At 43.5% G+C, this 27825-nt stretch overlaps 2 protein-coding genes across 2 annotated transcripts in view; one reads left to right on the top strand and one right to left on the bottom strand.

The window, feature by feature from the left end:
• Nucleotides 1-15022: 15022 nt before the first annotated feature.
• Nucleotides 15023-18927, bottom strand: LOC139163553 (waprin-Phi3-like). Its single transcript, XM_070744388.1, has 3 exons — nucleotides 18701-18927; nucleotides 15655-15789; nucleotides 15023-15190 (listed from the first exon to the last, which is right to left on the bottom strand). Exons 1-3 carry the CDS (start codon nucleotides 18795-18797, stop codon nucleotides 15180-15182), a joined length of 243 nt encoding a protein of 80 aa, XP_070600489.1. The 5' UTR covers nucleotides 18798-18927; the 3' UTR covers nucleotides 15023-15179.
• Nucleotides 18928-22899: 3972 nt separating this feature from the next.
• The window catches only part of LOC139163549 (kunitz-type serine protease inhibitor 4-like), a 31120-nt gene continuing 26194 nt past the window's right edge, over nucleotides 22900-27825 (top strand). Inside the window, exon 1 of the mRNA XM_070744382.1 lies at nucleotides 22900-22984. Coding sequence (XP_070600483.1) covers nucleotides 22968-22984 — 17 coding nt within the window. The 5' untranslated portion in view covers nucleotides 22900-22967. The remainder of the gene's footprint in view (nucleotides 22985-27825) is intronic.

Below are 27825 nucleotides of genomic sequence, written 5' to 3' on the forward strand. Positions count from 1 at the left end.
AAAGAGCCGTGACAACCTCAGGCACCTTATCCTGCCACCGGATCCTCAGAATTCTATGGAGGCAGGTCAGCCCGTCGGCTGGCGGGGCCTAGGGGAAGAGCCTTCTCCGTGGGGGCCCCGGCCCTCTGGAATCAGCTCCCCACCGGAGATTCGCACTGCCCCCACCCTCCTCGCCTTCCGAAAGAGTTTAAACCTCATCTTTGTCGCCAGGCCTGGGGTCATTAGACCTTCCCCCTGACCAATGAACGTTTTTAGTATGATTTTATTGAATGAATGCTAATGAAAGTTTTTAAAGATATAATTTTTAAATATTATTTTAAATATTATTTTTATGGATATTAATTGGATTACTATGCTGTTGTGTCTTTGTATATGTTGTGAGCTGCCCCAAGCCCTCAGAGAGGGGCAGCATACAAATCCAATCAATCAATCAATCAATCAATCAATCAATCAAATAAATAAATAAATAAATAAATAAATAAATAAATAAATAAATAAATAAATAAATAAATAAATAAATAAATAAATAAATAAATAAATAAATAAATAAATAAATAAATAAATAAATAAATAAATAAATAAATAAGCAGTTCAATTGCCTAGCACAGTTTTTAAGGCTTAATAATTATAGTTATAGCACCTATAGTCCTATTAAAGTAACATTAAAGTATTAAAGTAACATTAGTAGTATTTACATAATTAGTAGTAAGTCATTTTATAGTATACTGTATCTATAGTACTAATATTGATATTCTTAGTAGTGTGCTATTTTATAAAATCTATTGTACTGACATTGTTTTAGGTATCTAGTAAACTTTTGAGAAATATAGATAGAAAATTAGGTTTAAGAAATTTAGATATTATATCCTGTGCTTATACAGATATTAAGTAATTTAGATATTATATTTTGTGCTTATAAACCTACTGCTTCTAACTAGAATTTACTTTAAGTCAAAGGAATTTATAATTTGTATCCCTCACTCAATTTCCTGGTCCTATTTCCAAGTCCTGGCGCATATCCACTATTCACTATTTATAATTTTCATTATAGTTTATAATCCAATAGCTTAGTCGTTGGCACAGCTAAAGCCTAAACATTCTTTATGGTTATTTGGAACAGGATATTTAAAATTTTAGAAAGATCAGATCTTAAAAGAAATGCCAAGAACCCACCAAGTGGTAACAAAAAACCAACTCCAACAGCATCAATTAATATCCCCTCTCCAGCATCACAGAGACAAATAGACAAGATGCTGACTACAGAAAAAGAAAGAGGAGGTTAATGCAAAATATGAACAACACATGGACTATGATGCAAGAAATGAGGCTGAAGCTTCAAGAGCTAATAACAAATAATCTGTTCTGTCTGGGTCACTCCAGAAGCCAATACCAACCCAAAAAGAGAATCCAGACACACTGGTAAAAGGCAAAGGCAGTTTTATAAAATCCAAGAAAAACACAGGTAACAGAAAATGTCCCTACAAACAGGAAAATGCTGTATCTTCAGATATATTCATGAAGGCCAAAAGTCCATGCAGCAATACAGAATTCTTGCTGCCAAACCAAAGCTGTAGATAGCAGACCTATACCTCCCACGGATCTTCCAAAGCTGCTGGGCCACAAGCCAGGAACAGAGACGCCAAGAAACAAGACAGGATAACGCCACGCCAAGCTGATAACACTCCACATGGCTTAAAGGGCTTGCCTGCCTTTTAAACCCTGCTGACGAGTACCACACCCAAACCCAGCTGTTTCTACTTCAATGGTGAAAATATCTCTTTAACTGCTCCTTTCGTTGCTCTGAACGTCGCTGTCTCATGTCAATGACGGCTTGTGCGTCATCGCCTAATGACTCCAAGCTACTGGCTGGGGAGAGCCCCCCCCCCCCCCCCGGGCCTCTCATGCTGTTCTCCTTCATCCCATTCCTGATTTTCCTCTCCCCCGTCCGACTGTTCAGCCCCCTCCTCTGCGCTGTCATCCTCCTCCGGGCATGGAGCCAGCAGAGACACAGCTGGTCCCTGAGCAGCCTCAGACTGAATCACAACATAATCATATGGAATTGAAAGCAGACATATCGAGGTTGGAAAATAGGCTAGAAACTGCCAAACAGCAACACAAAAGAATGAACAAAAAATAACAATTGTAGAAAAAAATCCAGAACAAAACAAAAAAAATTGACTATGTAGATCAAAAACTAAAGGATTCCAATAAAGAATTAGAAAACTCCCTGATTCATCTTGAGATGAAGGCAGCACTAGTCAAAAGGAAAGCGATGGGAGAATTTAGAGAAATAAAACAAGCAGCAATAGAAAGCGCTCAGGCAGTAATAGTTTTGGGTTGGAAGGATGCGACAAAATGGACAATGCAAAATTGGTATAGGTACATGGTGGACCATATTCAATTTGAAATGATGGATAAAGGGATAAATTCGGATAATGAAACTGAATTGGGGCAACTGATGGGACGGTGGGACAGGGTAAGACGATGTATGACGAGCAGAATCCGAGACCAAGCTACAAGAAGTAAATTGGAATCCCTCTATAATATGTAAATAGATATATTGCTCTTGGGTCAAGTGGACTATAAGAAACACCCCCGATTTGCTGGTGGGGTATGTGTGTCTGTCTGGGTGGTGGGCACATTTCACTATGCACTGTTTTATGTTGTGTGTATATTAAACTTGTTAAAAATTAATTAATTTTTTTTTTTAAAAAGAGATGGAGAAATCATTTCTGAGGTTTCAAAATATACTTGAAACTGAGGAAGAAAACGTAGGAGAAATTATGATAACTATAGTTGTAGGAATCCTGCAATTAAGTCGTGATGAAGTGGTTAATGAGATCGATGAAACATTCAGAATTCAGACTAATTATGCTTGGCGGCTGAGATTCACTAGAAAAAATACAAGAGATATGCAGCCTCTAGGGATGGCAAACTAACATACACAGGTAGAGAGTTGAACATTCTACAACAAATCCCAAGAAGGGTCCGAGAATAAAGGAGACACGACAGAACACCGGCCACATTATTAAATTAAAAAATATCTCACATTTAGGTGGACCTTTCCCGAGGGAATGGTGATAAACCTTGAGGGCAGAAGAGTGAAAGTGAGCAAGTGACCGGATTGGAGCTGGAATTGGAAAGCGGAGAAAGACTAGAATCTAGTAATGAAGAAGAACTGGAACCAGAGAGACGAAAAAGAAAAGAAAGAATAGACAAAGGGAGCGGAAGGAGACAGAGATAAGGGAAAAGAGGAAGGAACTAAAACTAGATCACAAACAGCAGCGGTGGCAAGCAAATAAAAGAGAAGAGAGAGAAAAACACTGGGCCAAATGCAATCTGAATTTAAATTAATTTCAAAAAACATTATTGGCCTTAAAAATAATTACAAAGGAAGAAAGTACTTTCAAAACTCCTTAGGCAAAAGGCACAAATAATAAGCTTGCTGGAAACACGCATTAATTGCTCCCAGAGAATATTGTGCATTTAGAGAGTTGAGTCTTTAATCTGGCAAGATTCTGTCTGCAAGTGTGAAGCAACACTCACCTTTCAAGAATCGCCTTGTGTCATTCTTGGTTTGACGCTTGACACAAAGCGGACGAGGAATTGGAAGAGCCTCGGTGGTGCAGTGGTTAGAGTGCAGTGCTTCAAACTACTTCTGCTGACGATGGGCTGCCAGCTGTTTGGCAAATTGGATCTCAATCGTCTCAAGGTTGACTCAGCCTTCCATCCTTCCAAGGTCGGTAAAATAAGGACCCAGATCATTGGGGGCAATATGCTTACTCTCTGTAAACTGCTTAGAGAGGGCTGTAAAGTAGTATATAAGTCTAAATGAAAAAAAAGAATTCTGTGTGTTCACACATGGTAGCTGAGGAATTCTGAGTCTACACAAGAGGTGATGGGATATTTATTTATTTTATTTATTTATTACTTAGATTTGTATGCCGCCCCTCTCCGAAGACTCGGGGCGGCTCACAACATGTAAAAAACAAATCATAAGCAATCAGACAATTTAAAATATTTAAATATTTAAAAAACCCCATATGCTAACAGTCACACACACAGACATACCATGCATAAATTAAACGTGCCCAGGGGAGATGTTTCAGTTCCCCCATGCCTGACGGCAAAGGTGGGTTTTAAGGAGTTTACGGAAGGCAGGAAGAGTAGGGGCAGTTCTAATCTCCGGGGGGAGTTGGTTCCAGAGAGTCGGTGCCGCCACAGAGAAGGCTCTTCCCCTGGGGCCCGCCAACCGACATTGTTTAGTTGACGGGACCCGGAGAAGGCCCACTCTGTGGGACCTAATCGGTCGCTGGGATTCGTGCGGCAGGAGACGGTCTCGGAGATATTCTGGTCCGATGCCATGAAGGGCTTTAAAGGTCATAACCAACACTTTGAATTGTGACCGGAAATTGATCGGCAACCAATGCAGACTGCGGAGTGATGGTGAAACATGTTTCCGAACACTTTTCAAAGGTAGCCCCATGTAGAGAGCATTACAGTAGTCGAACCTCGAGGTGATGAGGGCATGAGTGACTGTGAGCAATGAGTCCCGGTCCAGATAGGGCCGCAACTGGTGCACCAGGCGAACCTGGGCAAACGCCCCCCTCGCCACAGCTGAAAGATGTTGTTCTAATGTGAGCTGTGGATCGAGGAGGACGCCCAAGTTGCGGACCCTCTCTGAGGGGGTCAATAATTCCCCCCCCAGGGTGATGGACGGACAGATGGGATTGTCCTTGGGAGGCAGAACCCACAGCCACTCCGTCTTATCCGGGATGAGCTTGAGTCTGTTGACACCCATCCAGGCCCCAACAGCCTCCAGGCACCGGCACATCACTTCCACCGCTTCGTTGACTGGGCATGGGGTGGAGATGTAAAGCTGGGTATCATCCGCATATTGATGATACCTCACCCCATGTCCTTGGATGATCTCGCCCAGCGGTTTCATGTAGATGTTGAATAGCAGGGGGGAGAGGACCGACCCCTGAGGCACCCCACAAGGGAGAAACCTAGGAGTCGACCTCTGGCCCCCCACTAACACCGACTGCAACCGGCCAGAGAGGTAGGAGGAGAACCACTGAAGGACAGTGCCTCCCACTCCCAACCCCTCCAGCCGGTGCAGAAGGATACCATGGTCGATGGTATCGAAAGCCGCTGAGAGGTCAAGGAGCACCAGGACAGAGGATAAACCCCTGTCCCGGGCCCGCCAGAGATCATCCATCAACGCGACCAAAGCGGTTTCCGTGCTGTAACCGGCCCTGAAACCCGACTGCTGGGGACCTAGATAATCGGCTTCTTCCAAGGACCGCTGGAGCTGGAGTGCCACCACCTTCTCGACAACCTTCCCCATAAAGGGAAGGTTGGAGACTGGACGATAGTTGTTAAGTACGGCTGGGTCCAGGGAGGGCTTCTTGAGGAGGGGGCGCACAAGCGCTTCTTTATAGAGTGATGGAAAAACTCCCCTCCCCAAGGAAGCGTTGGTAATCTCCTGGGCCCAGCTCCGTGTCACCTCCCTGCTGGCCGAAACCAACCAGGAGGGACACGGATCCAGTAAACAGGTGGCGGAACTCACAGCTCCGATGGCCTTGTCCACTTCATCAGGTGTCACCAGATCAAACTCTTCCCAGACAGGTGGACAAGTACGTGCCCCAGTCACCTCGACTGACTCATTGTCAGTCGATTCTGTTATACAATTGGAGTCGAGATCGGCCCGGATCCGAGCGACTTTATCAGCGAAAAACGTGTTAAAATCCTCGGCACTACTCTGCAAGGGCTCCCCAACTCCCCCCTGGTTGAGAAGGGAGCGGGTCACCCTAAACAGAGCGGCCGGGTGGGATTCCGCTGATGCAATCAAGGCGGCATGGTACGCGCATCTTGCCGCCTTGAGCGCCACTTTGTAAGTCTTAATAAAAGCTCTTACAAGTGTTCGATCGGATTCAGACCTACTCTTCCTCCATCGCTTCTCTAGACGTCTCTTTTGGCGTTTCAACTCCCGGAGCTCCTCGTTGAACCATGGGGCTCTACGGGGTCTAACGCCTCGGAGAGGTCGCAAAGGCGCAATCCGGTCAAGAGCCCCCGCTGCAGCCGTGTTCCAGGCCTCCGCGAGAGACTCCGCCGAACTGTGGACGAGTGCCTCTGGAATAACCCCAAGCGCCGTCTGAAAGCCCTCTGGGTCCATCAGGCGCCTGGGGCGGAACATCTTCATTGGTTCCGCCTCCCTGCGGGGGAGGATTGGAGCCAGGAAGTCAAGCCGTAGTAGAAAATGGTCTGACCATGACAAAGGCAACACTTCTAAGCCCCTTAGTCTCAGACCATTACTCAATTGCTCGGAAAGGAATACCATGTCAGGTGCGTGCCCTCCCTTGTGAGTCGGACCCTGAACTACTTGAGTCAGGTCCACGGCTGTCATGGTGGCCATGAACTCCTGTGCCAACCCAGAGGTTTCGCCGAGTGACGGCAGATTGAAGTCCCCCAAGACAATAAGTCTGGGGAACTCTACCGCCAACCCGGCTACCTCCTCGAGTAGCACAGGCAGGGCTTTTGACACGCAGCTGGGAGGCAGGTACGTGAGAAACAAGCCCACCTGAACTCCTAAGTCCAACTTCATCAAGAGAGACTCGCAACCCGCTATTTCCGGAGCAATGAGTCTACGCAGGCAAAGGCTCTCCCTGGCTACAATAGCCACTCCTCCCCCCCTCCCCTGGGGTCGCGGTTGATGCCATATCTGAAACCCGGCTGGGCAAATTTCAGAGAGAGGAACACCTCCCTCCGGGCCCAGCCAGGTTTCAGTAATACATGCCAGGTCGGCCTCCTCATCCAGGATCAAATCCCGGATGAGGAGAGCTTTATTAACCACCGACCTGGCATTCAACAGCAGCAACCTGAGCCCAGGGCCAGAGTTAGTTAGAAGGCGGGAGGATAGGAGCGAGGGGTGCATTTCAGAGGTGGAAGAGGTTGCAGATATGCTGTGTGAGAGAAAGAGGATGAAGACAGCCTCTCCTCAATAGTTCCCAGAGTACATCCTTGGTGTAGATACCAGGCAGCTTTTTTAAAATAATAATAATAATAATAATAATAATAATAATAATAATAATAATAATAATAATAATAATAATAATAATAATTATTATTATTATTATTATTATTATTATTATTATTATTATTATTATTTATATTTGTATGCCGCCCCTCTCCGCAGACTCAGGGCGGCTCACAACAATGATAGAAACAATATATATTGACAAATCTAATAATTAAAATCTAAGATAACAATCGTACATTTAAAAATCTAAAAGCAAGGAACCCCAATATAAAAACATGCATACAGTCATATCATGCACTAGAACTACATAGGCAGGGGGAGATGTCTCAGTTCCCCCATGCCTGACGGCAGAGGTGAGTTTTAAGGAGTTTACGAAAGGCAAGGAGGGTGGGGGCAATTCTAATCTCCGGGGGAAGTTGATTCCAGAGAGCCGGGGCCGTCACAGAGAAGGCTCTTCCCCTGGGCCCTGCCAAATGACATTGTTTTGTTGACGGGACCCGGAGAAGGCGAACTCTGTGGGACCTAACCGGTCACTGGGATTCGTGCGGCAGAAAGCGGTCTTTAGCCTGGCAAGATTCTGTTTCTAGGTGCGGAACAAGAAAGAAAGATAATGTTTGTTTTTCTGGACTTTGGGAGCCTGAGAGTCGCTCTTCTGCTTTTGAGGAAAGAAACAGGCCCCTGTGGCCCCTCAAATTCCTTCCAGACCCTCTTGAATATCAGGGCTACAGTGTTTTGTCATTCATTTCTATATACATTGTTCTATAGGGGACAAATCATAAGGTCTCCCTACGCCTCTGCAGCTCTTTGAGATCTTGGATTAAGAAACAGTTTCCAGTTCTGTGCATTGGGGCCAAAAGTGCTGGGGGATAGGGACCATCCCAGGAGGGAGGGAGGGAGGTGTCCAAACTCATTTTGGGTCCAATGCAGAAAGAAAACAGATGGGGGACACCCCATGTGTCTCCCGTGACATTCCTTGGGCAGTGTTAGGACTCTGTCCATAACAGTAAGGTTTGCAATATATAAACAAATTAACAAGGAATCTTTGTTTGTAATGAAGTACTATAGCTTTAAGAGGTAATATTGCAAATTGCCATAAGAGGGAGCCAGGAAGCATGATTCGCTCTCTCTTCTCTTTCTGTTCTTTCTGCTGACTCACTGTGACTGATGTAGTAAGCTCTGTGTGTTTGATGTATTTGTAAACTGTAATGTATGTCTGATATGTAAGACAAAGACAGGCTTGTAATCTTATTATTGTATTGAGAGATGTCGACTGATTGGAATATGTACGAAGTGTTTAACTTGACTGTGCTATTTCTAAAATAAACATTATTTTATTCACTTTAATGTATCTGTCCTGTAGGGCTGAAAAATTACTCATATCTCCTGGGTATCTGCTGGAATCCCACGTTTTTCCCCTGTGCAGGTCCTGGGTGACTCAAAGGTCATTCTGCCTACTCCTTAACAGGCAGCTGGAGAGGTTGGCCGGCAGGAGGAAGGACGCCTGGCAGAGGAGGGAGAGTTCCTCTTTGAGGGAGAGAAGCCATTTGGAAACGTGAAATATAAATCAATCAAGGAGAACCGGCTCTGTGAGTTCCTGCAGTGAGTTGAGAGTGTTTGCAGAAAAAAATGAACTTTTGGGAAAGGCTGCCAGTTCTTTTGTCAGTTTGTGGCAGGTTCAACTTCAATACCAGCTGTTGCCAGGAAGGGAACCCCACAATGAAGGAAGAGGGAGTTGCAGGGGCCATGAAGGGCTTCAAAACAAGATGGGAAAGAAAGAAAGAAAGAAAGAAAGGAGGGAGGGAGGGAGGGAGGAAAGAAAGAAAGAAAGGAGGGAGAGAGGGAAGGATGGAGGGAGGAAAAGGATGGAGGGAGGGAAGAAGGAAAGAAGGAAAAAAGGAAGGAAAAAGAAAGAAAAAAAGAATGCAAAGAAGGAAGGAAGTGGGGAATAAAAGAAAGAAAGAGGGAGAAAAAAGAAAGAAGGTAGAAAAGAAAGAAAAGAGAAGGAAAAAGGTAGAAAGAAAGAAAGAAAGAAAGAAAAAAGAAAGAGGGAAAGAAAGAGATAAATGAATACATGAAAGAACAGAAAGAAGGGAAGGAGGTAGGAAAGAAGGAAGGAAAGAAAGAAGGAAGGAAGGCCCTACAGTACAGCCGCAGGGCCTTCCCCTTACTTGGAGGGAAACAGTCCTGGGCACATCCCTCCGGGCAGCATTTCATATCCCTTTTGCAGTGAAAGTCCCAGTGACATTTTTCTTCACATGAACCATCAGGAGAGGTTTTGAACATGGGATGCTCACCTGGTTTGAATGGAAAAACAAAAAATGAACATTAAAATCGGCTCAGAATGCAGGAGTGTTGCTTTCCAACCATTCAAATACCTTCTCTCTAAATAATTAATTGCACATTCTCTCCCTCACTCTCTGTCTCTCTCTCCCCCATGTGTGGGTGTCTATAGGAACCCATGCTCCTTCACCTCAAAAAATGTGCCCCACAATTACGATAAACTAATCAATGAAATGGACAAAGATTTTTGCAGATGGTCGAAACTCCCACTCTCTATAATGGGGAAAATTGCTGTAATTAAAAGCAATATACTTCCTAGATTTCTATACCTTTTCCAAACTGCACCCATTAAACTAAATAGGACCTTTTTCAAAAACTTACACAAAAAAATTCGCAAATTCATATGGACAAAAAAAAAGGCCAGGATAAAACTTAAGGACCTACAAGACCATAGGTCAAGGGGTGGATTTGGGTTACCAAACATGGAACTATACTACCATGCCTCAATTGTAAACCTACTGAAAGAATGGATAATACTTAAAAATTCTAGAATATTAACACTTGAAGGCTATGACCTTCAATCCGGGTGGCACAAGTTTCTGATGACAGACATAGATAAAATACCAACATATTTCAGATCACACTACATCCGAAAAACCTTAATTAACACCTGGCACTTCATTAAAAAAAACCACTACCTCTGCATCCCAAAATGGATTTCACCAACAGAAGCCATTATATACCCGAATGCATTAACCCCTGATAAAATTATAACATACGACCAACTACTAAACGAAAATAATGAGCTAATCCCTAAGCAAAAACTCATGGAAAAAGGTATTAAAGTAGATTGGCTACACTACCTACAAATAAAATCAAAATATAATGAAGATAAGAACAAATCAGACTTCCAAAAAAAATAACCCCCTCGATAAAATAATTTTTGGTCCACAAAAAAAGCAAATATCAAATATATACAATATCCTCCTTCAACACGATATGGAAGAAATAGTTAAAGGATCTATGATAGCGTGGTCACAAAACTTTGGGTACACAATTTATTTAAACGAATGGGAAAAAATTTGGACTGCTAACTATAAACTAACGATGGCAACCTCATATAAGGAAAACCATTATAAAATGTTCTACAGATGGCACTTGCCACCTGCTAGACTTGCAAAAATGTATCCAAATCTATCACCATTATGTTGGAAATGCAGAGAAAAACCAGGTACATATTACCACATCTGGTGGACATGTGAAACCACCCAAAAATATTGGGAAAAAATTAAAACTATACTAGAACAAATTACTTCTCAGACTATCCATGCGAAACCCGAACTATTTCTACTAGGAATCACAAGACAAAATTTTAGTAAAGAAAACAGATATATTATAATCCATATTATTACAGCCGCACGGATTTTATATGCACAATTTTGGAAACAAGAAAAAACCCCAACTACTCTATTACTCTTGATTAAAATAATGGAATGCGCAGAAATGTCCAAGCTAACAATGGAACTGCAAGACAAGGATGAGACAGATTTCTACAAAGCTTGGGATAAATGGTACCTCTGGTTAAAAAAAAGGAATTATCTAAAAATTACTCATCAAGAAAAATATCCAACAAAAACAACTTGAAAAAATAGCAATTTACACCACAAATCACAACATCAAACTGAAACAACAAACTGTAAACATCGATCGACACGAACTCCAACTTTACAAAGAAAATAAACCCCTAAATGAATTATATATATTGGCACTAAAAACTACATTCAAAACATATCGATAAAGCCTTAGGGTAAAACACACCAACTACGAGATCAAACTACAGGCCGCAAATCATGAAAGACCCAGCTCTAACGCTGGTTTTCGCTTCTCTATCCCTCCCCCCTTCTTTTCCCTATCCCCCTTCCTTCTATATCTACTTCCCTCGCTTCACAACCCCCTTCTTTCACTCCCCAATTACTACATAAGTAGAGTGTAAAAAATGTACAATATGCATATCTCTTTTGTCTTTCTGTATTTGGTTTTTATTGTATATATTTAATAAATTTATTTTAAAAAAAAATGTGCCCCACTCTGAACCCGCCTCACTCACTTCTCTCTCATTAGCGTGTCGCATTTCCAATCTTTGCCTTCAAACTGGAGACACGCAAGGACTACAAGACCTCCAAGGTCCCTCTTGGACCTTGTTGCTCTGTTTGGAGAACCCTCAGGCCATCAGGACCCACAGCCGGGCGGGGCGTCTGCAGGGCATGGTCAAAAATGTCACAGCCTGACATTCAGTCAAAGTCGTCCTTGTGGTTTGTCTCCCAGCATGCCCCCCCACACACCCCAGCTCTTCTCTTTTCTGTGAACTGTGGTTTGCTGGACTATGAAAAGTTGACCTGCATCACGAAAGCCATCCATGGTCTGATGACCACCACCCACACCAGAGTTCTTCAAACATGGCAACTTTTAAGACTTATGGACTTCAACTCCCAGAATTCTCCAGCCAGCTGGAGAATTGTGGGAGTTAAAGTCCATAAGTTTTAAAAATGGCCAAGTTTTGGGACCCCTGATCTACACAGATAGAGCAGCTTCTACTCACTGAGGCAGAGCTGGAGTGGTTAGAGTGCAGCACTGCTGACTACTTCAGCTAACTGCTAGCAGTAGTTCAGCCGTTTAAATATGACCACTGACTAATGGTTGACTCATCCTTCCATCCCTCCGAGGTGGGTCAAATGAGGACCCAGATTGTTGGGGGCAAGAGGCTGATTCTGTAAACCACTTAGAAGGGGCTATGAAAGCACTAGGAAGTCTAAATGCTACTTTCCTTATGGAGACACTTCCAAGACATTATCTGAAGAGCCCAGCAGACTCCTCCCAAAAGGTTGCAAAGAAAAGAGGAGGTATTGACAAAGTATGGATGAGAAGTATGGAACTGGCTCTATGGAATCAACGCTCCCCTGATGTCCATACTGTTCCCACCCTGCTGGCCTTCCATAAGGCCACGAAGACCTGGCTTTGCTGGCAGGCCTGGGGGGCCATGAGCTAACAACTGACAAGGCCACACTGTATGAATGGTATGTATGTATGGGATTATGACTGCTTTATAATTAATGGGTTTCTTTCTTAATACACGGTTTTATAGTTTAAGATTATATTTGACTTCTTTTTATTGTTCTGTATCTATTTGTACTTCTATTTATATTATTATTGTAAGCTGCCCCGAGTCCTTTGGGATTGGGCGGCATAGAAGTCGAAGAAATAAATAAATAAGTATATTGTGAATATGGAATTCAAATTCTGAGAACTATTTTGGGCTCTTTCTTACACACTTTCTTTTGTTACGATCTACCCATTGGGCTTTGTTCCTGCTCAATGCTGATAACCTAATAATAATTCTTGGTTTGCATTTGACCAAAAGCTTCACAATTCACCTCCAGGTGACCATTACACCAGGCATTTGAGGCATGCCTTGTCTGAAATCAATGGGATCCTCTCCACCCAGAGTAAATGCCATTGGTAGACCGTATCTCTGCCTTCTCCAAAGGAAGAAGAACAAGCGGACCTAAGGTGGACCGATAGAGCAATATCATGTCAGTCAAACAAAGATGACCTGAGGTCTTTTTGGGTGGTCGTGTTGAGGAGAAGTATAAGAGACGTTTTCAAGCTGTGGTGCTTACCTATTTGGTAACAACTTCTTTTGGTCTTTGCCGATGTCTATTGAGGTGAAAGAATGAGGAGACCAACAAGGAGAAGCAGAATCCAAGGTTTCACGATGCAGCTCAAGTCCAGATGGAAGCAGCAAGAATTCTTCCGCTCGACTGTGTATTCCCAACCTCACCTGGGCAGGGTATTCTACAGGTAGGGTCAGATGATGCAATATCCTATGGTAGTTTGCTGGCACCCTCTGTGCAAGAGAGGACAGAACATCTTTGCCTGAAGGGTGAGTAAAACTTGGAGTTGGTCCATCTGTACCCGGTCAATTACTTGACTTTTCTTGTTCCGTCACAGAACAAGGAAGGTTTTAACAGAGGGAAGATTCTATCTTTTAACAGGGATAGAATCAAAATCAATCAACCAACGCAAAGCATTAGTACTGCTTTATAATGCCTTGCTAAGACCATATTTGAAATATTGCATCTGGCTTTGGTTGCCACCATGTAAAAAAGATGTTGAGACCCTGGAAAGAATGCAGAGAAAGAGCCACTAAGATGATTAAAGTCACAGAGAATAAAATATATGAAGAACGGTGGCAGGAATTGGGTTGGCTACTCTAGAGAAAAGAAGGAACAGGGGTGACACGATAGCAGTATCCAATATTTGAGGAGCTGCCCCAAAGAAGAGGCGGTCCAACTATTCTCCAATGCACCTGAAGGCAGGACAGGAAGCAACGGATGGAAACTGTAATGGCTCATCCACATCCCGCTCAGCTGAATGTGGATTCTGAGGATTGAGAGATGGGTCTGGGTGGGTATCGTAGGCCAGTGTATGTGGTACCCAATAGCGAGGAGGTTGGAGAGGATATGGAGTCAGAGACTGAAACCAGGGGCTGAAACCAGGGGCTCAGGGGAGGGTAGCACCTCCAGAGGTGTCCATGAGTCAGTCAGGAGGAGAGGAAGAGCCTCTTCTCAGTGCAAGAGTGCGCAGAAGTATTAACAGGCAGGAATGGCTGAACAGGAAAAGATCTATGTGTGAATAGCTCTATAGAAAAATTGGTGAGTCTCATAAGAAGTGATTGAGGAAGTCAACATTCAGAAATGAGAGATCAACAATCAGATCGGGCTTGTGGATTATTTCTGGGATTTACAAATGAAGAAACTGAATTGATCTAAACTATAATTAATTTTTCCTTTCTGTACTAAGATGACTTCAATACTGAGTGGAGCAATTGTAGCTCCTTTTTATGTTATGTGTTATGTTTTGTCCATTTTATGTTAGTCTGTCTTGTTATGCTTTTTTACTTCGAAAACAATAAAAATATTTCTAAAAAAAGAAAGAAGAAACTGAAAACTGTCTCCAAGCTTCCTGCCAATTCAGTGTGAGTCATGTTAATTGCAAGGAAATTAGTGAACATCAATTGTTCATTCAATTAATAAACTAACAATAAATAAATAAATAAATAAATTATATTCATGAAATTAATAAGTTAACAATAGATTAATAAACTTTGTGGTGGGTACTGGGAGGGTGGGCAACTCTGAGACCCCAGATGCCTAAGGATTTCTGAGTTGGTTTCCTAGTCTGGACGGCCCAACCACCGGAATTTCGGAAGAGTGAAAAAGGCACAAATATATATAACCCAGTGTGGCCACAATGCTGCTCCACAATTTATTTATATTAGATTTTTATGCCGCCCTTCTCCTTAAACTCAGGATGGCTTACAACATGTTCCATCCCAAGGATGGAAGGCTGAGTCAACCTTGAGCCAGTGATGAGATTTGAACCACTGACCGACAGATCTACAGTCAGCTTCAGTGGCCTGCAGTACTGCAGTCTACCTGCTGTGCCATCCCGGCTCATTACGGGCAACCTGAGCCTCAAGGCTTCTGCTCTTGCCTATGGCCTTCCCTCTTTACGACTCTTGAATGAAGTGGAATGAATATCACCAAGAACTGGAAGAGTCTAGAAAGGGCCGAGGCTGGCTTCAAATCCTCTGTGTCCTCACGTCATTTCCGTCTCAGAGAAGAAGCAGCCACACACCAGAATTTTGAATGTGAGTTTATTTGAGGAAGCCCCATTTCTGGAGAAAGGACTTTGTCCATCCTGAAGCAGCTGGTGAGAAGATGATCAGAAGTCCAGAGCAAAGCTGGTGAGGGGGAGTGGCTGCTTCCTGCTGGGCTCCTCCATCAGATCTTGGGGCTCAGACTGGTCCTGAGGAAAGAGCAAAAGGGCAGCTGAGAGGGAGAAAGAAGGAAGAAGGAAGGAAATAAAATAAAGAGGGAGGAAAATGAAGAAATTGGGAAGGAAGGAAGGAAAGAAAGAAAGATAGAAAGAAAGAAAGAAAAAGAAAGAAAGAAAAAGAAAGAAAGAAAAAGAAAGAAAGAAAGAAAGAAAGAAAGAAAAAGAAAGAAAGAAAACAGAAAGAAGGGAGGGAGGGAGGGAAGGAAGAGAGGAAGCAAGGAAGGAAGAGAGGAAGGAAGGAAGGAAGGAAAGACAGAAAGAAAGAAAGAAAACAAAGAAGGGAGGGAAGGGAGGGAGGGAGGGAGGAAGGAAAGACAGACAGAAAGAAAGAAAGAAAGAAAGAAAGAAAGGAAACAGAAAGAAGGAAGGAAGGAAGGAAGGAAGGAAGGAAGGAAGGAAGGAAGGGAGTCTCACAGTCTGGGCCTTCCTTTTACCTGGGGGGAAACACTCCTTGGCACATCCAACTGGGCAGCATTTCTGATCCCCATCGCAGTTGGAGTCCCAGACACAGTGTTGGTCACAAGGGTAGTCAGGAGGGATTTTGACTTTGGGACACTCGCCTGGCTTGACTGGAGAAACAGAAGATGAACATGGAGATTGGCTCAGAACGATGGATGGACAGGGCTATTCGCCAACCCCTCCGCCAACTCCCCTGCTGAAAGTTAATGGCTTGGTGTCGGATTCCCCTTCTTGCAAACAAAGCTCAACCCGGATAAGACAGAGCGGCTGTGGGTTTTGCCTCCCAAGGACAATTCCATCTGTCCGTCCATTACCCTGGGGGGGGGGGGATTATTGACCCCCTCAGAGAGGGTCCGCAACTTGGGCGTCCTCCTCGATCCACAGCTCACATTAGAGAAACATCTTTCAGCTGTGGCGAGGGGGGCGTTTGCCCAGGTTCGCCTGGTGCACCAGTTGCGGCCCTATCTGGACCGGGACTCACTGCTCACAGTCACTCATGCCCTCATCACCTCGAGGTTCGACTACTGTAATGCTCTCTACATGGGGCTACCTTTGAAAAGTGTTCGGAAACTTCAGATCGTGCAGAATGCAGCTGCGAGAGCAGTCATGGGCCTACCTAGGTATGCCCATGTTTCACCATCACTCCGCAGTCTGCATTGGCTGCCGATCAATTTCCGGTCACAATTCAAAGTGTTGGTTATGACCTTTAAAGCCCTTCATGGCATTGGACCAGAATATCTCCGAGACCGCCTCCTGCCGCACGAATCCCAGCGACCGATTAGGTCACACAGAGTGGGCCTTCTCTGGGTCCCGCCAACTAAACAGTGTCGGTTGGCGGGCCCCAGGGGAAGAGCCTTCTCTGTGGCGGCACCGGCCCTCTGGAACCAACTCCCCCCGGAGATTAGAACTGCCCCTACTCTTCCTGCCTTCTGTAAACTCCTCAAAACCCACCTTTGCCGTCAGGCATGGGGGAATTGAATCATCTCCCCCTGGGCATGTTCAATTTATACATGGTATGCTTGTGTGTGTGTCTGTTAGTATATGGGGTTTTTAAATCTTTAAATATTTTAAATTTGTCAGATTATTTATGATTTGTTCTACATGTTGTGAGCCGCCCCGAGTCTTCGGAGAGGGGTGGCATACAAATCCAAATAATAAATAATAAATAAATAATAAATAGCTACCATGTTTTTCAGAGTATAAGATGCAGGTCTCCCCAAGAAATCAGAGATGCTGATGACGCTGACATGGAATTCCAAATCTGAACCCAGGTTGCTTCAGAAAAAGGGTCTCCCTTCCAATGAATTAAATATTGTAACTGACCTCTCAATATATGGGAGTCTATATCTTTTTCACTTCATAGCGTGTTTCTCCCTGTGTTGTCACTGGGTGAAGTGGGGACTGGGTGTGAGGTCTTATACTGGACCCAGTTACTGGCTTTAGCAAGTTGCAATGAAATACAGGGTGGATTTTTCCCTAGAATTCGAGATTTGGGGAAATCTAGAGTTTGATTGCAGTTTGTATTTCATTGCCCTCTAGAATTTGCAATGTAGAATTGCTGCAATTTCATTGGAATTACAATCTAGAATTGCAATTTCATTGGAATCTAGAATTTCATTTGTTTGTTTGTTTGTTTGTTTGATTGATTGATTGATTGATTGATTTCCATGCACCCTGTATTTCACTGCAGCTTGCTAAAGCCAGCTGACATAAATTTGTAATTTTATAAAAAAAAATAAAAACCGATTAACCAACACTGGAAGTTTTTAAGAAGATGTTTTTAAGAAGATCTGTCTGAGGTAGTGTAGGGTTCTCCTGCCTAAGCAGTGGGTTGGACTAGAGGACCTCCAGGTTCCCTTCCAACTCTTGTTATTCTGTTATTCCGTTCTACATCAATATTTACAGCAGACAAGATAGTCTATCAGGAGCATAATGAGGTAAATCAATGGAGAAAAATCATCAGGAGGTAAATTATAGAGGAAGGAAGGAGAAACAGGTGGGGAGAAAAGAGAAAAAAACCCTCCACACCCACAACAAACATTTTTGGCGAAAACAGGCTGCAGGGAGCAGTGCTTCTGGGGGCCACGGAGGGTGAAAACATGATGCACGGAGGGCTTGGGAGCCCCAAACCAACCATATTCGGTTTATAAGTTTCGCCCACTTTTTTTCTGAAAAATACAGTTAAGTAATTTACATCACATAAAATTTGCATCACATCTGCCCTGAGTCTACGGAGAGGGGTGGCATACAAATCTAATAAGTAAGTAAGTAAGTAAGTAAGTAAGTAAGTAAGTAAGTAAGTAAGTAAGTAAGTAAGTAAGTAAGTAAGTAAAGAAAGAAAGAAAGAAAGAAAGAAAGAAAGAAAGGTATATTGACTGCATGAGTATGTGAAAATATTTACTGACCTCTCGCATCCTGGACATAAACTGTTTCAACTCCTACCCTCAAAACAGAGCACTGCATAACAAGTCATCTAGACACAAGTCCCCTAATCCTCTTTGCTGCTTTAATGGGATTTAATTAATCAATGGGATTCATCAGGCTTTTCCGGCAGGCCTGGAATTAAGCTGATTGTAAATATGTATGTTTTTTATATTACTGTTATTGATCTTTATTATTAGATTTTAACTGTTTTTATTGTTGTTGTATTTATTCCGATTGTTAGATGCTCTGTGGCCATTTGGATTGAGCGGCATACAATAAAACAAACAAACAAATGAAAAAAGATAGATAGATGATAGATAGGTAGATAATAGATAGATAGATAGATAGATAGATAGATAGATAGATAGATAGATAATAGACAGACAGACAGACAGACAGACAGACAGACAGATTCTCTCCACCCAGAGTGTATGCAATGGGCAGACCCCACCTTCTGCAAAGGAGGAAGAACAACCTGGCTTCAGGTGGGCCAATTTCAATTCCATGTTTGTCAAACTGAAAGTATGCTTAGTGAGGTTCAGTATCCTGGATTGGGCAGAGGTGTGGGAGACACCCCCAGGCAGTAGTGGTACTTACCTTTTGGAGGATTAGGTTGTCCGGTGGTCTTTGCTGTTGTTAGTTGAGTGCAAAGAACGAGGAGACCAGCCAGGAGGAGAAGAATCCAAGGTTTCATGATGCGGCTCAAGTCCAACTTGCAGCAAGAATTCTTCGTCTCAACTGTGTATTTCTAATGGCACTTGGACAGGGGTTGTTCTGCAGCTGATGCAATGTCCTAGGATGGATTGTGTAGCATGTTGTGTGCAAGAAAGGGGCGTGTCCAGGAGAGGAGATCTTTGCCTGAGGCTGAGTAGAACTTCCTGTTGATCAATCTGGCCTTGGTCAATCTCTTGAATTTCCTTGTGGTGCGGCTTGAACTGCTTTGGGTTTTCCATGCTTTGCGTGTCAGAGTTCTCCACCGTGTGGATGAGAATCCTCAAGGGGAAAACAAGACCACGTGAAATGTTAATGCCACTTTGTAAGGCCTTGGTGAGGCCACACGTGGAATCCTGCATTCAGTTTTGGTCACCACGATGCAAAAAGGACATTGAGACTCTGGAAAGAGGGCAGAGAAGAGCAGCAAAGAGGATGAGGGGGCTGGAGGCTCAAACACACGAAGAACGGTTGCAGGAACTGGGTAAATGGCTAGTTGATTGCAAAGAAGGATCAGGGGAGACACGATAGCAGCGTTATCTCAATATCTCAGGGGTTGCCACAAAGAAGAGGGAGTGAGGCTATTCTCCAAAGCACCTGAGGGTAGAACAAGAAGCAATGGGTGGAAACTAAACAAGGAGAGAAGCAACAAAGAAGTAAGGAGGAGTTTCCTGACAGTGAGAACAATTAATCAATGGAAAAGCTTGCCTCCAGAAGTTGTAAATGCTCCAATATTGTCAAGTTCATCAGTGCGCTTTGGATTGTGGTTTGTCTGTCAGAATGCCGGCCTTAAATACCTTTTTATGTGATGCAAATTTTATGGCAATGTAAATTACTTACCGTATTTTTCAGAGTACAAGAAGCACCCCCCCCCCCAAAAAAAATAGGTGAAACTGTAACCAGAAAAGGCAGGGAGAAGCCTCTGTGGGGCCTTTCTAAGAATCTCCTGGGAGGAAACAGGGCCTCCACCCTCCCTGTGGTTTCCCCAATCACACACATTATTTGCTTTTACATTGATTCCTATGGGAAAAAATGCTTCTTCTTTCAAACTTTTCTACTTAAGAACCTGGTCACGGAACGAATTAAGTTTGTAAGGAGAGGTGCCACTGTACCAACCTAAGCTACTAATATTCGAAGGCATTTCATTGGGCAAAGTTTCTGACCATACCCTCCCTCCTGGGTGAGAGCTGTACCCTCGTGTGGACTCCCTGTTCTACTTTGAGCTCTTTCTTAATCCGTTTCCTTTTGCTGCCATCTAGTTATTGTGCTGTGTTCCTGCTGGATGCAGATAACTTCCCTGCTATTATTGCTAAATGCTATTGCAAAAATAGTTTTGGGTTGCATTGTGAAGCAACCAAAGGTTTCATGATTTCGAACCGTCTTCTCTTAAATTTAAAGAATAACAGAATAATAGACTTGGAAGGGACCTTGTAGGTCATCTAGACCAGGGTAGGCAGAGTTGGCTCTTCTATGACTTGTGGACTTCAACTCCCAGAATTCCTGAGTCAATCATGCTAGCTCAGTAATTCTGGGAGTTGAAGTCCACATGTCATAGAAGAGCCAACTCCGCTTACCCTTGATCTAGACCAACCCCCAGCCCACACAACAGACCCTACAACAATTCTCTTCTTAAAAGCCTCCAATGATGAAGCTCCCACAACTCCTGAAGGCAACTTCTATTCCATTGGTTGATTATTCTCACTGTCAGAAAATTTCTCCTTATTTCTAGGTGAATCTCTCCTTGGTCAGTTTCCATCCATTGTTCCTTGTCTGGCTTTCTGGTGCTTTGGAAAACAGCTTGACCCCCTTCCTCCCCTCTGGGGCAGCCCCTCAAGTATTGGAAGACTGCTATCATGTCTCCCATGGCCCTTCTCTAACCAGGCCCAGTTCCTGCAACAGTTCATCATACGTTTTAGCCTTCAGTACCCTAATCCTCTTTGTTGCTTTAATGGGATTTAATTAATCAATGGGATTCTGCCCACCCAGAGTGTATGCAATGGGCAGACCCCACCTTCTGCAAAGGAGGAAGAACAGCCTGGCTTCAGGTGGGCCAATTGCAATTCCATGTTCGTCAAACTGAATATATTCATAGTGAGGTTCAATATTCTGGGTTGGGCAGAGGTGTGGGAGACACCCCCAGGCAGTAGTGGTGCCGCTTACCTATAGGAGGACGAAGTTGTCTGGTGGTCTTTGCGGTTGTTAGTTGAGTGGAAAGAATGAGGAGACCAGCCAGGAGGAGAAGAATCCAAGTCCAACTTGCAGCAAGAATTATTTGTCTCAATTGTGTATTTCTAATCTCACTTGGACAGGGGTTGTTCTGCAGGTAATGAAATATATTATGATGGATTGCGTAGCATATTGTGTGCAGGAAAGGGGCATGTCCAGGAGAGGAGATCTTTGCCTGAGGCTGAGTAGAACTTCTTGTTGGCCAATCTGGCCTTGGTCAATCTCTTGACCTTCCTTGTTGTGCTGCTTGAACTGCTTTGGCTTTTCCATGCTTTGCATGTCAAAGTTCTCCACCCCATGGATGAGAATCCTCAAGGGGAAAACAAGACCATTTGAAGTGTCCATGTCACTTTGTAAGGCCTTGGGAAGGCCACACATGGAATCTGGCATTCAGTTTTGGTCACCACGATGCGAAAAGGATGTTGAGACTCTAGAAAAAATGCAGAGAAGAGCAACAAAGAGGATTAGGGGACTGGAGGCTAAAACAAATGAAGAACAGCTGCAGGAACTGGGCATGGCTGGTTTAATGAAAGTAATTCAATTCAATTCAATTTATTAGATTTATATGCTGTCCTTCTCCAAAAACCCGGGTCAGACCAGGAGAGATATGATAGCAGTCTTCCAGTATCTCAGGGGTCGCCACAAAGAAGAGGCAGTCAAGCTATTCTCCAAAGCACCTGAGGGTAGGACAAGAAGCAATGGGTGGAAATTGTTCAAGGAGAGACGCAACGTAGAACTAAGGGAAAAATTCCTGACAGTGAGAACCATTAACCCATGGAACCGCTTGCCTCCAGAAGTCATGAATGCTCCAGCACTGGAAGTTTTTAAGAAGAGGTTGGATATCCATCTGTCTGAAGTAGTGTAATGTTTCCAGGCTAAGCACGGGGTTGGACTAGAAGACCTCCAAGGTCCCTTCCAACTCTGCTATTGCTTGTTTTTATTGTGGTTGTTGTTGTTGAGATATACAAGGTAGTTTAAGGAAAACCATATCAAATAACAGAATTAAAAAAACCCATTATAATATGTCAAGTTTTGATTGATTTGAACATGTCCAAACATTATGATGCCCAAAAGTTAAGTGTTTCCATTTTTTGGTCCACCCCGTGTAAGTCAGAGGGGGAAATTTACACTTTCTGCACAGGGCTGGGTTCGAACTTACCTCGCTGCCAGTTTGCTTCCTCCCGCGCCATGCGGCCATGGCGTGTGGCTGTGCACGTTCTTCATGTGCGCATGTGCAATGCCAAAAAAAATTTAAAACCAAAAAGTAAAGCTGAAAACAGGATGGTGACGCATGCACAGTGCCGGAAACTCAGCTTACGCTAATGCACAGAAGCAAAAAAAGACGTGTTTTGTAAAAATAAAAATAAAACATCCTAAACCCTATTATTTATTTCATCAATAATTACTTCTTCTGTCTAACATAAAGGCTGCTTCAAGAACTAATTTTAATCTAAAACAGCAGCTAAGCGTTACATAATTTGTCTTCATTTTCATATCTAATATTCATAACCTTAGTTCTTAACTTTCCCTTGAATATGTGTTTCTATGTTTCTATAGTTTCCAGTCCCCTAATCATCTTATTTGCTCCCCTCTGCACTTTTTCTAGAGTCTCAATATCTTTTTTGTAGTGTGGTGACTAAAACTGGATGCAATACTCCAGTTATGGCCTTCTTCTTTCACCTGTGGGTTCATAGTTCTCTTGGACCTATTAGTGGCAGGAGGTCTTGAGGTTCACATCCTACATTCTTGGGTGAAGGAAAAAACAAGTTGGATATTAACTTTTAACTAGTTGCGCCCATTCCCTAAGCACATTCTTTCACTATTGTCCAGCTGGTGCATTTTGTACTTGATTGAGGTATGTACCTGTTTGCTGAGAAGTTAAATAGGCAAGGAATGCGTCTTGTCCTGCTGTTGACTCCCAGGAAGAATGACCAATAAACAGAGGTAACTTGAGGAGGGGTTTTTCCAGCTTTACATAGAAACATAGAAGAGTGACGGCAGAAAAAGACCTCATGGTCCATCTAGTCTGCCTTTATACTATTTCCTGTATTTTATCTTAGGATGGATATATGCTCGTGTTTAAATTCAATGACTGTGGATTTAGCAACCACGTCTGCTGGAAGTTTGTTCCAAGCATCTACTACTCTTTCAGTCAAATAATATTTTCTCATGTTGCTTCTGACCTTTCCCCCAACTAACCTCAGATTGTGCTCCCATGTTCTTGGGTTCACTTTCCATTCGCTTTGGGAAATGTATTGGGGATTGTGCCCACCCAAAACACATGCAACAGATAGGACATTTCCTTTGGAAGGGCAGAAGAAACTACACAACTGGTTCGAGGTGGAGAGTGGAACCTCCCACAGATAAGTAAGAAAGTGGGTTGTTTTTTAATGGCCAAGAGCGAGAGGAACTGTCATTTCACCAAGGCATTTAAGGAGTGACTTGATCCAAGTGTATAAAATCCTGCATGGGATAGAAAAAGTGGAAAGAAGAATTATTTTCTCTATCACACAATACTAGGACGAGGGGTTCCTCCCTAAAGCTCACAGGTAAGAAAGTGAGAACAAATAAAGGGAAATATTTCTTCAACCAGGGGGTCCTTGGTTGATGGAATTCCCTTCCAGAAGAGGTCGTGACAGCTGTCAGCCTGGAGAGCTTCAAAGCAGGATTAGACATATTCATGGTATCCATGGTGGTTTAGGGAAAGGGTAGGGTAGGTCTTGACTTCTCTTTCTGCTCAAGATCCCCATGGACAATTGGGGGGCCACTGTGGGACATAGAATGCTGCACTTGATGGGCTTTGGCCCCATTCCACATGGCTCTTCTTAGGTTCTCTTATGTTCTTATGAGTTTCTTTTGTCATGATGGAAAATAATGCACCTCCTGAAAAGACCTGAGAGTTCTCAAGGATAATCTCATTTTAGGAGAATTACTGAGATCTCAGTCAGAAGATGACCAGGGCAGGAATGAAATTCTTCTACTGGGAGTAATTGATCAGAGAATGGAGAAAAAAATATTACCATGTCACATTAAAACTCTGAAACTCTAGAGAAAGTGCAGGAGAGAGCAACCAGAATGATAAAGGGACTAGAAACTAAAACATACGAGGAAAGGTTGCAGGAACTGGGCATGGATCATCTAGCAAATAGAAGGACCAGGGGGGACATGATAGCAGTCTACAAATACTTGAGAGGCTTCCACAGGGAAGAGGGGGTCATATTATTTTCCAAAGCACCAGATGGCCAGACAAGGAGCAACGGATAGAAGCTGACCAAGGAGAGATTCAACCTGGAAATAAGGAGGAACTTTCTGACAGTGAGAGCGATCAACCAGTGGAACGGCCTGCCAGCAGAGGTTGTGGTCACCCCAACTCTGAACATTTTCAAGAGGAGATTGGACTGCCATCTGGCTGGGGTGGTATAGGGTCTCCTGCTTGAGCAGGGGGGTTGGACCTGATCACCTGCAAGGTCCCTTTCAACTCAAACAAACAAATTTATATTAGTCGCTCAGTTCCAGGCATCTTACAAAATTGAAGCACTGAATTTGCAACCCCCTGTTCCCCCCCCACCACCAATACTTTTTAGTCATCTTATTAATTCTCTCCTCTGGTTATTAGGTGGACTAGAAGTACATTATGTAAAATACATCATGTAAAATCACAGGGCCTTGGACAAAAGTGAAGAGAAGGACCAGGGGAGACAGGAGAGCATCTTCCAATATTTGGGGGTCTGCCCCAGAGAGGAGGAAGGGGGTCCGGCTGTTTTCCAAAGCACCAGAGGGCCAGACTAGGAACAACGGATGGGAGCTGACCAGGGAGAGATTCAACCTGGAAATGAGGAGGGACTTTCTGACAGTGAAAGTGATGAACCAGTGGAACAAAAGTTGCCTGCAAGAGGTTGTGAGAGCTCCAACACTTGAGACTTTCAAGGGGAGATTGGACGGCCATTTGTCTAAAATGGTGTAGGGACTCCTGCCTGAGCAGACGGTTGGACTAGATGACCTACAAGATCCCTCCCAACTCTAATAAATAAATAAAAAAGATGGATGGGCTTACAGCTAAATTTTAGAACACAAAACAATAGAATAGAAAGGGATATTGAGAAAGTGTATAGATGCGCTGAAATGGATGAGATGACAAATGCAATCAAAGGAGTAAGAATTAAAGAAACGAAAGAGATATGGAAAAAATGGCATGAATGGATCCGCAATAAAAATTAAATATATCAATATAGAGAATAAGTGTACATTTAGAAATTTAAATATACTAATATTATAGGTTTTATTAATTTATGGAAATGTATATAGTTTGCTTAAGATATAGAGATACGATTTGTAACTTCAATATACAAAATAAAACTGTATTGGATCTGTAATAACAATTATGTGAATTATCTTCTTTTTAACAATAAAAGTTTAAATTAAAAAAAAAGAACAGAAAGGGATATTGGAGGTCTTCTAGTCCAACCCCCTGCTCTAGCATGAGGCCATATACCATTTCAGACGGATAATGTCCAGTCTCTTCTCGAAAGCTTCCAGTGATGAAGCCTCCACAACGTCTGAAGGCAACTTCTGTTTCGTGGGTTGATTGTCCTCACCATTCGGAAGTTCCTTTTTCCTTCCAGGTTGCTTCTCCCCAAGAGCAGTGACAGTAACTTGGTATGTTTAGCCTGCAGCAGAGAAAGTTGAGCCAAGACCTAATAACCGTCTTCCAAAACATGAAAGGGAGGGAAGAGCAGATGGTGCAATTTACTCCCTGTGTAGCCTGAGGGCAAGACAAGAACCAGCAGGTGGAAGTTTACAAAGGGGAAACCCAGACTTGAAAGAGGACCTGCCTGATGCCTCCGTCTTTATTTTTTTAAATTTAATTTCCTCCTGCTGCTATTCTGGTTTGATATGAATGATGAGTGAACATCTGCTTTATTTTGACTTAGTTAAATCTGAGCCAATTATTCTTCGTCTGGACCAGGGGTTCTCAACCTGGGGGTCAGGACACCTTTGGGGGTCGAACGGCCATTTCACAGGGGTCGCCTAAGACAAAACAGGAGAAGACGAATTTCCCCTGGTGTTAGGAACTAAAGTTTGTCTTCTGGCACCTTGGAACATGTTTTTACAATCCGACCAATCAGACGTTTACAGTGGGAGTGTCCCTCTGACCTCCCTGCCAATCAGCTTAAAGCTCTCTTGGGAGAATTGGCACTAGACTTATGGTTGGGGGTCACCACAGCATGAGGAACTGTATTAAAGGGTCATGGCATTAGAAAGGTTGAGAATCACTGGACTAGACTCTGACCATGTTGAGAGCCAGACCTCAGGGTGAAGGTAGACAATTGCCAGCATCATCTGGCATGATGCCTCTTTCGGTGGTGAGACAAATGATCAAGTCCTTGGATCTTCATCAGGGAAGGTTGGTTCAACCTGAAATAAGGAGAAATTTTCTGGCAGTGAGAACAATCCACCCATGAAACAGAAGTTGCCTTCAGAAGTTGTGGGAGCTTCATCTCTTGAAGCTTTCCAGAAGAGACTGGACTATTAGAAATGTCATAGAGCAGTGATGGTGAACCTTTTCTCCCCCAGGTGCCGAAAGAATGTGCACGCATGCTATTGCACATTTGCGAGTGCCCACACCCACAATTCAATGCCTGGGAAGGGCGAAAACAGCTTCCCCTGCCTCCCGGAGGTCCTCTGGAGGATGGAAGTGGCCTTTTTCCCAACTTCCGGAGGGCCCAGGAGGCTTGTGTTTTGCCCTCCCCAGGCTCCAAGGGCTTCCCTCTCCAAGGACTCCGGGAGACTTACAACATATAAAAAGAAACAATGGAATACAGTAGCCTAAATCCAATTAATTAAAACTAAGCAAACTAGTCTAAAATCCTCAGATAGGGGCGGCTGTACAAATCCAATGAATGAATGAATGAATGAATGAATGAATGAATGAATGAATGAATCCCCCAATTATATTAAAAATCAAGCACACCCACGCAAACAACAACCATACATAACATTTGTCGGTCATCAGGCTTGGGGCCAAGATTTAATCGCCCCAAGCCTGCCGACATAAATGAGTCTTGAGACTCTTACGGAAAGCAAGGAGGGTGGGGGCAGTGCAAATCTCCGGGGGCAGCTGATTCCAGAGGGCCGGAGCCCCCACAGAGAAGGCTGTTCCTCAAGGCCCTGCCAACAACATTGTCTAGTTCAGTGTTTCCCAACCTTGGCAACTTGAAGATATTTGGACTTCAACTCCCAGAATTCCCCAGCCAGCGAATGCGAGCCGAAAGATGGTGCTCTAATGTGAGCTGTGGATCGAGGAGGATGCCCAAGTTGCGGACCCTCTCTGAGGAGGTCAATAATTCCCCCTCCCCCAGGGTGATGTACGGACAGATAGAATTATCCTTGGGAGGCAAAGCCCACAGCCACTCCGTCTTGTCAGGGTTGAGTTTGAGTCTGTTGACACCCATCCAGGCCCCAACGGCCTCCAGACACCGACACATCACTTCCACTACTTCACTGACTGGACAAGGGGTGGAAATTTACATGCATGCATGAATGCATGAATGCAAGAATGCATGAATGAATGAATGAATGAATGAATGAATTAATTAATGAATTAATTAATGAATTAATGAATTAATGAATTAATGAATTAATGAATATCAAAAGGACAAGAAGGCAAAGAGACCTTCTCCGGCTTGGTGGCATTTGGGCCCACCACAAATAGTGAGAGGACATTGATGGAGAAAGTAGAGTTCTTGTTTTCTTCTGGGAATTGCTCCCAGGATGGGCTTTCCAAG

Source organism: Erythrolamprus reginae, chromosome 3 (assembly GCF_031021105.1).
Source record: "Erythrolamprus reginae isolate rEryReg1 chromosome 3, rEryReg1.hap1, whole genome shotgun sequence".
Taxonomy (NCBI): domain Eukaryota; kingdom Metazoa; phylum Chordata; class Lepidosauria; order Squamata; family Dipsadidae; genus Erythrolamprus; species Erythrolamprus reginae.

Coding starts and splice junctions, on each gene's coding strand:
- LOC139163553 (XM_070744388.1), bottom strand. CDS start 18,797: ATGAAACCTTGGATTCTTCTCCTCCTGGCTGGTCTCCTCGTTCTTTGC. Junction 15,790..18,700: donor ACAACCTAATCCTCCAAAAG/GTAAGTACCACT, acceptor CTGTTTCTCCAG/TCAAGCCAGGCGAGTGTCCC.